This window comes from Miniopterus schreibersii (genome assembly GCF_964146895.1).
Source record: "Miniopterus schreibersii genome assembly, chromosome: 9".
Taxonomy (NCBI): domain Eukaryota; kingdom Metazoa; phylum Chordata; class Mammalia; order Chiroptera; family Miniopteridae; genus Miniopterus; species Miniopterus schreibersii.
This window is the reverse complement of record NC_138118.1, coordinates 79,512,858-79,528,786: the sequence shown is the minus strand read 5'-3', so window position 1 is coordinate 79,528,786 and position 15,929 is coordinate 79,512,858. Positions and strand designations below refer to the sequence as shown.

At 34.8% G+C, this 15,929-nt stretch overlaps 1 protein-coding gene across 1 annotated transcript in view; it reads right to left on the bottom strand.

Annotated features, from left to right (window-relative positions):
* SEPTIN7 (septin 7) overlaps positions 1-15,929 on the bottom strand; it is a gene marked incomplete at its 5' end in the record, with an annotated part of 50,555 nt that overhangs the window by 8,249 nt on the left and 26,377 nt on the right. The window contains 7 exon segments of the mRNA XM_081146586.1: positions 2,597-2,722; positions 4,445-4,496; positions 5,970-6,066; positions 7,465-7,557; positions 9,786-9,903; positions 14,746-14,880; positions 15,738-15,838. Of these exon segments, the coding sequence (XP_081002712.1) occupies positions 2,597-2,722; positions 4,445-4,496; positions 5,970-6,066; positions 7,465-7,557; positions 9,786-9,903; positions 14,746-14,880; positions 15,738-15,838 (722 nt within the window).

Here is a 15,929-nt window from a genome sequence, read left to right as displayed (position 1 = left end):
GTTAATATGACTATAAATTTTGAATAGATTCATATGTATGTACATTTGACCCTTGAACAACATGGATGGGTCTTTAGCTACAAAGAAAAGCACCTTACATCAGCAAAAGCACCATAAATCTTAATACTGACTTCTTTTTTTCTTTTTAAGTCAACTGGAATGTTTTAAAAATTGCTAACATTTTCAAACCAAAATGGATAAAACTTCCAAGTGACTTCTTTCAGATTCAGTGCATGTTATTCAATAAAGTAGTAAAAACCTCATTTAACACAGCAGATAAAAACCTATTCTAATGATAGCCATTCCCCAGTTGTTAGAAACACATTTCCACTAGAATTCTACTTTTTATGTTTTCATCTAGGTTATAGTTTAACTCAAATAATCCACACTAGAATTCTGTATATGCAGAAGAATTGTTAATAACATTGTTGTAAGTTTTACTTTCTTCCTCTAAATTACACCTTACCTACAACTAACAGCAGAAATATCCCAGCACTACTTTAAAAGCCTTATATTTGAAATACAGAAACAAACAATTCCTTATTTCTAGGACATGAACAAATGTTTAAAAGAAGAAAATTAAACAGTAAGTTCATACATTTAATAAAAAATATATAGATCAGTGGATTAATGTTTTTCTTTAAACAGTTAAAAAGTCTTTAAGCTAGTGAAATGCATTTAAAATGAATTAGGATTGGATCACTTTGTATATTATATAATTGTCTAACCATTATGCTGTACACCTGAAACTAATATAAAACAATGTTGAACGTCAACTGTAATTGAAAAATACAATAAAACAAGAATATAAAGAAGTGACTGGTCTTTTAAGGATAAACTTAAAAATAAAATGGATTAGGATTTTTATTAACAATATTTACTATGATTGATGCTTCCATTTTTGTGATAAAGTTGAAACAAATTTTGCTAGAAGAATTAAGAAGTATTGCCCTAGCCGGTTTGGGCACATGCGGGAGGCAACCAAGCGATGTCTCTCTCTCACATCAATTTTCCTTCCCCCTCAAAGCAATGGAAAAAATATCCTCTGGTGAGGATTTAAAAAAAAAAAAGTCTTGCCTTTTTCTCATGTGCTGAACCTTACCTCAAACAGAATCTTGTATTTTAAATATTTTAAAATTGTTAAAATATTAACCAAATAAATTTTTCCTAGAAGTCAATGTTTTACAAAGCATGAATTACTAATCACCTGTATCAGAACCACCCAGGGTGCTTATTAAAAATACAAACCCTCAGGCCCACCCCCATCTACTGAGTCAGAATCACTTGCTAAATGATTGAACTCAGAAATTTACCTTTTTAAAAATTAGTTTCACAAGATCCTTGAAACCAGAAAACCTAGGAAATGATCACTAAAGTTCCTCAAATAATAGCATAAGAAGAAATTCAAAGTAAAGTAAGAAATTAGAGACTATGACCCAAGCAGCATTAGGAAAACATGGAAGAAAATAAACACAGAGTTAGGACTAAGATCTGTTTTTAAAAGAGAACTGCTCTGTGTGCTTTCTTCCTGAATGTAAAGGCCACGTGGAGACACAACTATAAAAGAAAGAGGAACGTTTCTTTTCCATTATGAGGGATGCCGGCAACTATGAAACAGTACTGTGCCTTTAAGAACATGCCTCTCTCATTATTTACACAGACGATCCTTCAGATTGTCTTTGGATGGCAGATAATACCTGGCTACAATGTACATAGTTAAAATGGTCTTCATAATACTTATGATCCTCGACTTATGATTCTAAGTAAAGGGAAAACAGGCACAGACACTGTTACCAAGAACTATCCAAGCTAACTCACCAGCGTCCTCACACGTCTCTCTTTCCCATCCCATCACAAAGCCACCACAGCTTGAGATCCTCACTAGGTACGGTGAAACCACACTGGGTAGTCACTCACACCTCCTAACAGCAGAAGAAATCCAAACTCCAACTAATCACTCCGTGGAAAAACACAAAAGGGACAGAGGAAGCAGAGAAGGTAACCAAGACTACAGTCATCTAAATATTCTTTCTGTTTGGTCCTGTCCCATTTCTATATAATCTATTAGTGAAACTCTACTATCAAAAAGGTTTATTCAAAAAAGACATAATAAAAGGTAGAGGCTCTATGCTTAGTCTCCTTAAAGAGACAATGAGATGTTTATCTCACAAGCAATACGGGTTAAGATATCTTAATAGTAACTTTTCTCTTTCCTTTAAAAAAAAAAAGGTTTTTGCTAAAGGAGCTGTTTGATTTCTAACTGGGGGTCTATTAAATGTGTGGTGTATAGATTATAAAGATGATGGCAAATGACCAAAAGAGAATGCAAGGTTCTTTCTCTTAATGAACAAGGTAATAAAACAACACTTCCTCCAACAATTAAATAGTAAAATATAAAACTGCCAAAACAAAGCTTAACAACATAAATATCTGCAGTTGTGCAGAAGTAACATCCCCATTTTCTACTGAGTAGCCAGGAGAAATTTGATGAAAATGAAACAATAAAATTATACACACACACACACACACACACACACACACACACACACACACTACATAAATAATACCTTTTCTGAAGGAAACGATGTATACTTACTTAGTAAGCTGCCCTTTATTCTTGTTATTATCAACTCCATTATAAGTCACAGCTGCCAGTTTCCTGCTCCGGTAGTTCTCATAATGTACATTATTAGTGACATCTTTTAAGTCCTGCATATGTGTTCTGTCATAAATAGACAACAGATCAGGAGTTGCTTCTATTAAAAAGCAGAGCAAGATACATACAATGCACTAACTTGACACCAAGGGAAATTCAGGTTCCAAATGAGAATTTAAGAGCCATAAATCCCTCAAAGCAGTTACTAAAGATAACAGTTCTACACAGAATATTTACCTTGATACTACAGTAAGTCCTCACTTAAAATCATCGATTGGTTCTGAGGCTTTAAGCAAAACGAAGTCTAACCAAACCATTTTTACCACAGGCTAACAGATATTAGCAAGAGTTAAGTTCCTATGGCTTCTCAATATTGTAAAAAAAAAAATTGAACAAAATGACATTATTTGAGGATCTGTTATATATATTTTATTTTACTAGTTCTAAGGGAAAGCAGGTTAGCTTCTACTGACACTCATAAAACCTAAAAGAAATTCTGTTCTTTTAGTAGTATTAATAATATTTGAGCTTTTACTAAGGTAATAAATTCACAGGGACACTTCAGATTGCATATCGAGTTGAATTCAAAGTGGAGAATTTTAATTTAGAGTAAATTTCTGTTTATTCAAACTGTCCAGTGAATGTGGTATCTGGGCAAAATGAATGTTTGCTCATAGCATTTCCACAATATATGAAATCAATATATATAATAAACATATAATACATAAGGCAATTTCATCATTCCTTAATGATTCAACGGTTCGAGATGCTAAAGACACCCTGAGCTGCTGTGTGATATCCTTTCACAAGTGCAGGTTCTTGGATCCAGGTGGTATGGCAACACTCTATCACTTGACCCTCCCTTTCCTTACCACCCATCTCTGCATTTGCCATCTCCACCACCTCACCAACACTCCCCTCTGGGAGACAAACAAAGGTGTACTGTTTTCATTCTTCCCAATATCCATGAAACATTTATTATTACTTCCCCCTTTGTGAACAGGCTATGATGTTAAATTACTCCGATTCAATTCCTACTATCTGACATTTCCATGCAGTTCTCTGAGAGTTTACTGCCCCCCGTTCCAAGTCTGGGTTTTCCAGATGTCTCCTTTTTTATGTTCTGCCCTTTGATGAATGTTTCCTCTCTCTGGCCACCACAATCATACCTAAAGCTCTGCCCATCTCCACTTCGGCAGAGCCAGGCAGCTTCTTCTTCCAAGCAGAGCCAGTGGTTGGGAACAAACAGCTCCTGCTAATTTGTCACTGATTTTCCAAACTTAGAGTCCCATTGCCGTGGGAGCTCTTTTCAGCCTTTGAGTCAAAACACTCTAACCCATGACAAGCTCTCCTTGGTTGCCACTCAATTTTTGGTACCAGTGAATGTCATAGGTGACACCATATAACCTCTTCAACTATAAGACAAGAAACATGCCTTCAAAACCTAGCATTCCCTTATACTTTTCCCAAGCTTTTCACATTAAAAAAAGCAAAAGCCTTTTCCTTTCTACTTTCTATACCTCTTTCAGTGTTAAAACCTCAATGGAAAATACAATGATAAAGAGACTTTTTTCCCTATATATCCCTAGCCACGCAGCCTATTTTGTATTTTTGCTAATGACTTTAAAACCCAGGTGAAATAATCCAAGTTGTCTGTCTGCACTTCAGTGCTAGAATGAGGTACCAGTTTAAATTAGCTACATTTATTGAAGGCAAAAGCAACTCTGTCCAACTCTAACTTTATTTAGAAAGAAAAGGCTTGTTATTTTAATCATCACTCACACTTACCTTATCAACATATTTCTTAGAATTGTGAAATCACAATGTTCACCATTTTCAACTAAAAAAAAAATAGACCACATATATTACTTCCACTAATGCCAGGCTTTTCAAAGAGAATTTCACAGAAAAGTGGGGGTAGCGACAATAAGAGAATATGTAAAAGAGTTCAGATCAATTTCATTAAGGATGTTTTTTCTTCTGTGCCGTTGAGTGACAGCTGCCACTGGCACAGTCCCAGGGCGAGCATGCCCTCAAGGGTTTTCTATCAGCACCAGCTACCAAATCCTGGCCCCACTGCCCAAGGGAGGACCTGTGAAAGTGCTGTCATTAAGGGTTAACACTGTAACATGGTACTCAATTAAGGGCATGTCAGACAAGTATACTGTAACACTGCTTTACTGCAGTTTAATCCTCAGTGATAAAATATATAAACCTAACAAATGAGCTCTTCAGAGCAACTTTTGAGATTTTCAAAGGGGAGCTCATATCTTTTCCTTTACTGGTAGAGAGTAAGTTTATTCCATGACAAAATGCATTTTAAATGGGGGGGGTAAGGGGGGAATCACTTTAGAAAAACCTCCTCAAGGTAACCAAAATGGAACTTATAGGAACATGTTTGGGGGGGGGGGACTAAAACTAGAGATTAAAGCAAATTCTTCAGTGCAGATTTCAAGGGCGGTACAAGTTCTAAAGACTCAACTCAGCAACCTGGGAAAGAGTATAGCGCCACTGGTGCGAAAGTCACTGGTAAGGACAGTAACTTGGAACGATACCCTAAAAATTGTAGAATTTTTCAGAGTAATAACAGATAAAACAATCATGACTCAATCTGGGTTCCAAGTTACTATAACAGAAGATTTAAATCTTTTTATTAGGTTAAACCAATATTAAACACAAACTTGGGGAAATGCATCTATATTGCCTGCAGACTTCTGAGATTTGATGCTATAGCTAAGATTTTGTTTATTTAAAACTCATTACAAAATTAGTAAAGGATCTCTTGAGTTTTTTTAACCCTGAAGATCTGATGCCTAAAAAGGTACCTTTTGTCCCAAGGAAAGAAAACTGTGAATGCTTTAATTGGGCTTATGACAGTTGTTCTCAATCACTCAGTCTGGGAGGGCCCAGATCCATCTGAGACTCCAATAAAAGTAAAAGAGGCCTTTTCTCCAAAGTTTTCAGTTTCAGAAAGTTTATTAGATCCCTTAGAAGCAACCTTTGGCTCCCAGGTAAAGAACCCCTGCATTGTAAGTATGTTTTCAAATAAGAAAACAGAAACAGATCTAATGATGGGGCGGAGGTGGGAGGGTGGGGCACTGACAAGTGACTTCTTGTGTTAGGATTTAATACATGTTGCCTTAGTAGAATACAAGATCTGAAAAACTGTAATGTCTGAGAAAGTGGGACTGAATAAAACTGAATTCACAACCACCTCAATACAGTAAGCATATTATACTACTTACTATAAATACAATTTTTTAATCACATTTTTGAGCTCTTATAGAAAGTTATTCACTAAAGAGAACCTTACCTTCAGCAACACCCCAAGGATACTGTCTTCCTCTGACCCTTTTGCCATTAACTTCAATGATAGTATTACTACCTACCACAGCCAGAGGTAAACGGTCCTATAAAACAAAGTATTCTTGTTCAAATACATCTCTGTAGTCCTCACAAATTCAAGAATAAAAAAGTTACATGACTCAACAGATTGGCAAAAAATTACTTTGACAGTCTCTACATTCACTTTTATAGGGCATTCAATACTATTTAGTAAATTGCCATTACATGGTATTCTCAGCAATGTAAACAATAAATAAAATTACATTTTCTCTGAAAATTTTAGAATGCTAAAGCATGTACTAATCAAATTATTTGTTAAAAAATCATTCCAAAAAGAAGCTATCCCATATTGAAAATATTGCCTTCTGTTGTAGGAATCTAATTGGATATAAAAAAATAAGCCTTTTCCATTTCAAATGGGCACTTTCACTAATTTCATCCAATCATTGCACAAAGTTAAAAAACATTCTCATGGAAGACTTGTGATATTTTTTAAACCAGTCCTCTTACCAAAAATACTCTGCATTTTTGCCAGACACACCAGAGATTTGCGAAGATGAAAATCTCTGCTTATGAAGATTACGCAATATGCAGTATATACACAACGCAATATACAGACGATGCATCATAGAACTGTACCCTTGAAACCTAATTTTATTAACCAGTCACCCTAATAAATTTAATTTTAAAAAGATAAAAAAAGATGAGGCTTGTGACTAGCCCTCAGATCTGACCACAAAGCGACCCCTACCAGCCCTGGAAGCGGGAAAGCGGGAATATTATACTTGCTAAACTCTACCTTTGAAAGTCCAGATCAGGGAGACTGGATCTGTATTCATCCAGACCAAATCAGAATACAGTCTTTCAAAACTCTTGGAGCAACCAGAAGTATATAAGAATATATAAAATATGTGGCTATTTTACAAAACCTCAGAAATTCTTTATTGGCAAGGTATAAGAATTCCATTATTCCAATTATTTGCTTACATAATGCCATTAATAAATACATCATTTTTAGGTCCTGGGTACTTAGGAAACCACTATAAATTAAAAATACAGAAAATTATGTTGGTATAGATTTTTGGTTGGTTTTTATAAAAGAACAAAAGAAAACATATTTTTGTCTGGCTGTTAAAACAAAGATTAAGCATAACAGTGCTTAAGAACAAACCCTTTCCCTTCTCATTACCTGTTGTTTAAGTGGGAAAATTATATGAAACCAGTTAACTGAAAACCATATGAAAGTGGGAGTTACATTATTCACCTCTCTATTCCACACAACACCTTATTACATATAACAGTCACTCAACAAACTGCAAAGCTGAATTCAACAACAAATAATCTCCCAATTCACTTTGCAAACCAACAACTTAAAACCACTGATATTTTTGGTATTTCTAGTGGATATTACAGTATTTTTAAGGCCCCAAAACATTTTAGTATATGTACAGGAATGAACCTACCTTTATCTTTTTAACAAGCTTATTTTCTTCTTCATCGTCTGTCTCTGGAAATTCATATATTTTAATTTTATGTTCTTGGATTTCTTTCATTATCTAAAATGGAGGGGGAAATCAGCAAAAGAGCACCACACATAATTAGTACATCAGCTTTATTTTTATTATACTCATCTTAAATTCCTATAAGCCTTTAGCTTTAGGTCCTTTACTGTTTTTCAATAATGTAAAAACTGTAATCTAAAAACAAAGTACTATGCTGGTCTTAAAAAAAACCCAATACAGTTAAAATATAAATACCATTGCTGAAATCCAATTTCTTCAGAAGTGTTAAAGTCATGTGGTTATAATACCTAAAGGGTTCTAAATATGATGTACGATCCCAGAAAGGGCTGTCCCTAGCTGATGGCTACTGAAATGGCTTTAGGTCATTTATTTACAATGCCTGAGACTCTCTAGATATAGCTCTATCCAACTGTTTTTACAAAGCTTAAACTCACCTAAAATTTTAGGAGAATTGGGCTAAAGTAAGTAAAACTAAATACAGCACGGGCTTCAGGAGAAAAATGTTCACACTATCAGATAATATCCTTGCATGTAAATGTACATAAACACAGATCAAGGAGCAACAGATACAAGATTGGGCAAGCACACGGAGAAAATATGCCCTAGAAATTAAGAGGCTAAGGCATTAATAAGGAAAATGCAGAAAAGAGACAACTTATTAATAACATCAGAAATAACCTAGTTCAAATTAAATTATCTTGTCCAAAATTACTTGAATTCTAAACAGAATACAGATATTCAAATAATGCTCAACTACCTACCCTATTCAAACCAAAAACTAACATACCTAGAACTAACTAGCTCCCTACCTATACTGGTATTTCAGTGCTATTCTCACTGCAAAGGGTCCCCAGCAGCAGTGAAGGGATGCTAAACAAAATGTGTTACATGGTTACTATACTAGGAAGAAGCAAAATTGTCCCTGAAAAAAAAAGAGGACCACACATAGTTTACAATTGGGTATATTTCTACATAGAAAAAAACATGAGACTAAATAATGTGTCAAATGCATGACTAGAAGAAAAAAAGAAACGCTAAAAGTTAGCTCTCAGAGCAGAGGTTCTTAGTCAGAGGTTGTAATTTAAAGGGTCTGAGTGTGCATCTTCAAAATAACTAATGCCAAAGCTCCCTCTTAAACTACAGAAACAACTGGTAGGGATACAATCCAATAAATCATTCTGAAAAAGTTCTCTAGATGAATTTGATAAGCACCCTGGGTTAAGAACCATATTTTTATGCATATGAAAAAAAAATTGTACAACCACTACAATGTAACCAATTTGGAAGAAGAGATCATTGTTTGTTCATTTTTTCTGTTAAGTTCTTAGTACTGTTCCAAATCGAGATACATAAAAGATAAAAGGGGAGAAATGTATATGATTAGTATCTGAACTTAGAAATAGCACATTACAAAATAAAAATGGGAGTGAATAAATGTAAAAGAGAACCATATACTCCTGATAGAAGTACCGAAAGTCTCAAAATTTAAAAGGATTTAACATGCAAATTTCAACAGGTTTTTGTTTTTGTAACAGGTTTAAGATATTCTCAAATTTATATTGAAAAAGGTGAAAAAACAAAGTTTCTTATTACAAAGGGGACTACAAGGAAAGTGACATAATTAACTCAAGATCTATTTTTAAATATTATTCAAAACAGCTGCAATTTAAGATATAACATTGGCCTAAAATAAAAAATGGGCTACTGAAACAGGAGAGTAATTCCAGAAACTGACCCTACATTTCATAAAATATAGGTACAAAAAGCAAACACAACAATAAGGAAAAAATAAACCCCTATTTTTAAAATGTTCAGCTTTCATGAAAAATTAAAAGTTGAAGAAATGATTAGGTACCACTTTATTCCAAAAAGTTTTTTCTAAATAAAAGTGGCAAACAGCGCTAGCAAGACACTAAAACAAATATACCCATTAGAGAAGGAATTTGATTGTTTTATTGGGAAAGCACCATGACAAAATGGGGGAAAAACATAACCATACCCTTTGAAAAAGTAATCTTCTTGGAAAGTCAGTCCATGAAAATAATTCTAAAGGGTGTGGGGAGGGGTGCTGGTAAAGGCTACACAGAAACATATGAAATAGCCTTAAGTGACAAAGGATAAGGGCACTATGATAACAGATAAGAGCTTTGAAGAGAAAACTTACAAGCATTATTTGTAATGCAGCACAACCAACCAATATGAAAAACTACAAATTATGTGAATGGTATGAGAAACCCAGGAGTCAAGTGCATTCAGCCCACCTGTTTTTTAAACTGTTGGCACTCCTCCGGTGTAAGTGTGTCTGCTTTGGCAATAAGTGGGATGATGTTCACTTTTTCATGCAAACGCTTCATAAACTCAATGTCCAATGGTTTAAGCCTGCAATACACAATATTTAATATGACTGAACTGATGAGTTTGGAAAAGCAGATTCTTCACACCCCCAATGCTAATTAAATACATTAGAACTACTTTACTTCGTTACCAGAAACACTCTGAAGATGTGCATTGCTTAGGTAGGACAGTGGCTAAAAAAGGCTGTGACTCCTGCCCTGGTCATAGCGTTTTGGCCCTAAAGAGGAATTAGAAAAACCAGAAGGGCTCCAAATAGGCTTTTCTAGAATAGCCTCTATATTTATTACTCAAGATTTGAGAAATCTTTGTTTTTAAGTGAAAAATGGCAGTCCTCTTTGAAACCCATAGTCAGTTCTTGCTACCAACTATATTCTCAGAGAAAGTCTCAAAGAGAACCTTCATCCCTTCGCCCATTACAATCTAGGTGCTGTCTCCACTTTCACTATACTTTCAAGAAGGTGGCCAAATACGTCCATGCTGCCAACTGGAAAATACCATGGTGTTCACCATTACTTTTTAATTTGCTCACTATGCAGCGTTTAGCATTATGTCCTCACAAGCTGTTCCCTTGGGGTACTTTTCAGAATGCTCTTTGTAAGCTAGTCCCTTAAGAGGGACGTTCCTCAAAATTCTCTATTAGGCCTTCCTTCTCTTCTCACTCTACATTACATATGCTTATCGTTGACTGCAATGACTTCTCTTATCTTCTATGGGTCAATGACTTCCAAACCTTCACACCAAGCGCAGATCTTACTCTTACGTTTCAGACTTATGTTCACTCAGTAGAAATACTACTTGAATGTCCCATTTTGGCTCCTCAAAATCAAAAGCTCATCTGAAGCCCTAACTACCCTCCACTTCTGTGTTTCTCAGTGAATGGCACTACAATTCAACCAATTACTCAAGGCTGAAACCCAGATTCTTCCCTTCTCTAACTCTCACTTTCAAAGATTCCGCAAGACTTACTGAACAAAAAAATATATATTTATCTCCATTTCCATTACTTTGGTTCAGGCCACCAAGACCTTTGGTATGGATAATTACAAGAATCTACCTGGTTTCCCTTCAAACCCTGCATACTGCAGTCAGAATAGTCTTTCTGAAATCTGATAGAGTCATTCCCTGACTGAAAACCTTACCAGATTCCTTAGCCAGTGTGGTCTACAGGCCTGGGAAGACATAACCTCACCAGCTGTCCACATCTCTTAGCATTCCTTAGCATCTTTTGCAACCTACTTCCAATATGCCAGCCATTCTGAACCTCTGCCTTCTGGCCTGAAGCATGCTCCATTTCCATTGCCCTTCTAGACCTGCCTAATTCCTACTCGTCTTTAGGGCTTGGTTTACAATTCTCATTTCATCTGGGAATCCTTCTCTAAATTAAGTCTAGGTAGGCATCTTTCTAAGGAGTAACAACACTTAATTTACCATATAGTAACTAGTAACTGCCTGCCTGTGTCTTTGATTTTCTCGTTTTTCCACTGGATCCTTAAGAGCAAGGGCTTTGTCTCATTCATCTGAATCTCCAACACCTAGCACAGTGTCAACACTACTGATCAAAAAAGTAAACTACTGTGATGTTCCTTATGTCCCTGAATAGCTCTAAATGAAAACCAAAAAAATTTCTCACACCTAGAATATATTGTAGACTAAAAATTAATATCCCACAAAAATAAATGAAGAAAATGAAAATATTTTGCATAAAAATATCATTCTAACGTGGTATTCCTTAGCTTTTATAACACCCTGAGAAAAATAAAGATCTAATTTTATGAATTTTACTAATGTTTTAAAATAAAAAGAAAGCCCTTGTTAGGGTTCTCTTAGAGAAGTATAGTTTTATGTATATTTCACAGATATATACACACATCTATATAGTTGGGAGGATTAGGACCCAAAGATTAACGGGGTATTCCTTTTTACTAACATACAGTATCATACCTCCTAGCAGTTGTGATGCTGACTGGTAGAAGATGGGGGTAAGGAGAGGAGGGGGCAATATGAAGAATTAAGTTAACTACCCTCCTGTTCTAATTCTAATCTTGAATCCTTTGGAATTTGAAAATGGCATTCAGAGAACAGGGAACACTACAGAAAAGAAAGTGTGACTGGAATAACATTGTATTATCAGCAAATGGCACCCTTACCTAACTAGTGCTAACTGAAAGAAACTATCCAATTTTGAAAAAAAATTAAGTTTTGCTTATTTTCTTTAATCATTACATACAACACTAAATACAAAAGCTATGGCCCATTCAATCAATCCTAGGTTTTTAAATTACTATGGTCCACTTTCCAGATTATACTCATGACAACTTTAAATTATTATCACCATCATTTACTTAAACCAGTGACAGAAAAGGATTTTGTTACTTTAAAATTTTAATAAATCTTAAAAGCAATATAAAATATTCAAATCAAAATCCAAGTTAGCAAGATTTTACACTTAAAACAATACTTGCTGAATGTTTATTATATTATTGCAACTTTTAAAGAGAAAGACCCTTGGAAATAACCATGAAAAGGAAGTTGGGAAAGTCAGCTTTTTAAGTATGAAACAACAGGGCTGAAGAACATTTAAATCAGTTTAAAATAAACTTCAGAAAAAAGGTAAAAACCTTTTACAAAAGCCCGGATAAAACACTTTTGCCCTTTCAAATAAGAATACAAATTTCAGAAGCTTACAAAATGTCAATAGCAGAAAAAGCATTTAGTTGTGGTTGATATTTTTCATCTCTCCATTTAGTTTTATTTCAGGTCATCTTTTCCAGCAAATTTCATTTTTAAATGTTGTTTTTAAACAATGGGAAGTCCTTTTAGAATTTCTAGAAGATAAACCCACATTAAAGGGAAAGGGCTATTTAACCACAAAAGCTACAGCAAAATAACTAAAAGGTAAATGTCAAATATTTGTAATAAATATATATATGGATAAAAGACCTATATAAAACTCACTGAGGGACGATTTTTTTTTTAAGTGGCAATAAATACTCAAAAGGGTAAAAACACCATTTTAAAATTCAAGTTCCAAGTCATTCTTTTATTTTAATAGCAATTACCTGCCACTGAACAAATAAAATGAAGCAACAATAGCTGAAATCATAAATTAACGCTGCGTGCTCAGTGATGACATTGATGGGGTGAGGTGGGGGGGGCACTGAAAATACATTGTTGGAACAATATACAATTACTCCAAAAACAGGATTCTTCTAAAAAGGGAATCCAGGGAATACCCGTATGAGATAGAAAGGCCCTGATTCACGTATTGTACTGTCTGGAATTTCAGTGTGTAGTGAGCAGGGGATTTGCAACTCTCTACATAAAATTCAGTGTCATGTTCTTTCACTGAATGCACAGCAGCACATACAAATGGACAAAACTTTGTTCCATTTCCAAAAATAGTTAAGCTGAGAAACTATTCAAAAGCACATTTTTATACATCGGAAATAAAAAATTTTGAACTCCCAGTCCTTGTGACAAACAATAAATGGCCCAAAGCCACTACACATCATTTGAATCATATCAAAAATTTTTCCTCAAAAAAATCTTATTTCCCATGCAATTTTAAGAAATATATTTTCCCCTGGGGGATAGAAAAAAATGTGATTTCATGAGAATTACTAAATCTTGGAGAGAATCCAAAAGACCTAAAATAATAAAACTGGATATAAACTGACCAATTTCTATTGACTTAACCACAGATTAAGATTTTACTCTGCGGGTGTCCAGGAAAAAACCCTTACAAGTTAAACTAGAATGACTAAAAATATATAAATTCAGGGAGAAGCTAACAAGAACTCATAAAAGGCCATAGTGAGCTGTATTTTTGACATTACTTTTTTTGAGCCTTTTGAGATGAGTTAATTTTGTGCTTTTTTCATTATAGACGAATATTAGAAATAACCATTTGCACCACTACAATCTGACAGTGCAAAAAAATGATAAACTACATAATTAAGGCTTTATGTAGTGATAATGGGCAAAGGGTGGAGGAAGAAGCAGGAAATAGAACAGGAAGGTACTCTTATGAAGGAGCTGGTGTACACTACTGTAATCTGGGTGTTGGATTATCCAGTTCCTTTTGGTGGAGAGATGGTGGGGTTACAATCATCAAGTGACTGAGTTATGCTGAGTTATTTACCAAAAGAAAAAGATTAAAGAAGAGTAATTACAAACATCTGCAGTTGCCAATGACACATATATCTACTCAAAATGACAGAGGAAGTACAAACAACAAAAAAGGGCGTACAGGCTGGCCTTTTAACAAACAGAACCACCACACCAGATGAATGTCTAGACAGAGTTCTCAACTCCTGATAAGCAGAAGGTTAGTACTGACGATATGATACTTAAACAAGGTGGCTGCGATGGCTCAGGTGAAACAGAAGCCAAACAGATTTAGTCACCACAAAAATGGCACATGAGGACTTTGGTACTTAAGTCTTTCTGTAACCTTCTCTATCAGATCTATTGAAATAACATCTTTGGGTATTTTTTTTTGTTAGTTGGTTTGAACATGTCTTTATTGATTTCGGGGGGGGGGGGGGGAGAGAGAGAAACATCAATGACAAGAGTCATTGATCGGCTGCCTCCTGCACATCCCCTACTGGGGATCGAGCCAGCAACCCAGGCAAGTGCCCTGACTGGGAATCGAACCTCTATCTCCTGGATCACAGGTCGAAGCTCAACAGCTGAGCCACGCTGGCCATGCAAAAAAGGTTTCCTATAAGCCATTTTTACATGGAACTTGGGACTTTACAACTGGTATAGTTAAATGCACACCACAGTTGGAATACTAAAATTTGAACCCAAAGTTGAGTATAAACAACAACAACAACAGGTTACCAGAAGCATCAAGGTACTGACCCATGTCCTGAAGGAGCAATGAAGTATAAACAACACTGCACCCTGTTATCAGGCATCTGACGTCTGTTCACTCGAGATTCTGCATTTAGGTAGTCCTCAAATTTACTATCAATGTAGTCAATAACAGGCTGCCAGCTATAGAATGCAGATAAATAAAATAATTAAGTTGCAATTCCACATTTAAATGTACAACTGATGACTGTTAAAGGGCAATAATCAATCATTTTAAATAGGCAAAGTCAATCTAACCAGTAGAAGACATGTCAAAATATTCTACATATACTGATTTAAACACAAGTATCAATTATGTTGACTAAATCTTGATTCATTACTTCTAAACTTTCTGAAAGAAAATTGTTTAGAATCAAAACATAACTAAATTATCATATTTGCACTGATAAGTATATTAATGCTAAGACAATTTACAGTATGAAAAATTATATCCAAAGAGTTTTTCCGTATTATATACAATACAGAACTCCCATGATGACCTTACTTGGATATTTTTAAAGTTGACAGAAATTCACTTCAAAAACAAAACAAAACATGGAACTAAAAAAATATATTAAAACTTCCAACTAAAGTGTCATGGATGTTTTCTTCATTTATGATGTATGAAAAACTGAAGGTCTAGAGTCTGGTTTAAATTAGAATGTGATAGAAAATAATATATACAAATAGATAAATTATAGTAGAGAATGAAAAGTTTTAAATTTCTTATAATCAGAATTCTTGTATATATGTTGTTTAGAATTTGTCTTCAAAATAATTCAGGATAAGTATTATCTCCATTTTATAGGAAAGAAAATCAGTTCAAGGAAGTTAAGCAACATTAAGTAAGAGGCAAAGTTGGTGTATGAACCCCAGTCTTAGCACTTAAAGTTTAGTGGCCTTTACTAAGACGTGAAATTTTAAAATGTTAAGCAGAAAGAGCCTAAAACCACCCCGAACCTCAAATGCAATGGAAAGCAGTGATGACAAACCCTTCTTACCAATTACTATTATCCACTGCATCTCCAAATCCTGGGGTATCAACTATTGTGAGCAGCAACTGAACCCCACCTTCTTTGATTAAAACTTTGGATTGTTCCACCTGTAAGAGTAATTGGTGCAGATATTAATACCCTAACATTACACCTTCGGTTTTCTAAAAGGTAAGCAGTAGGGAGATTAGCATTAATCAA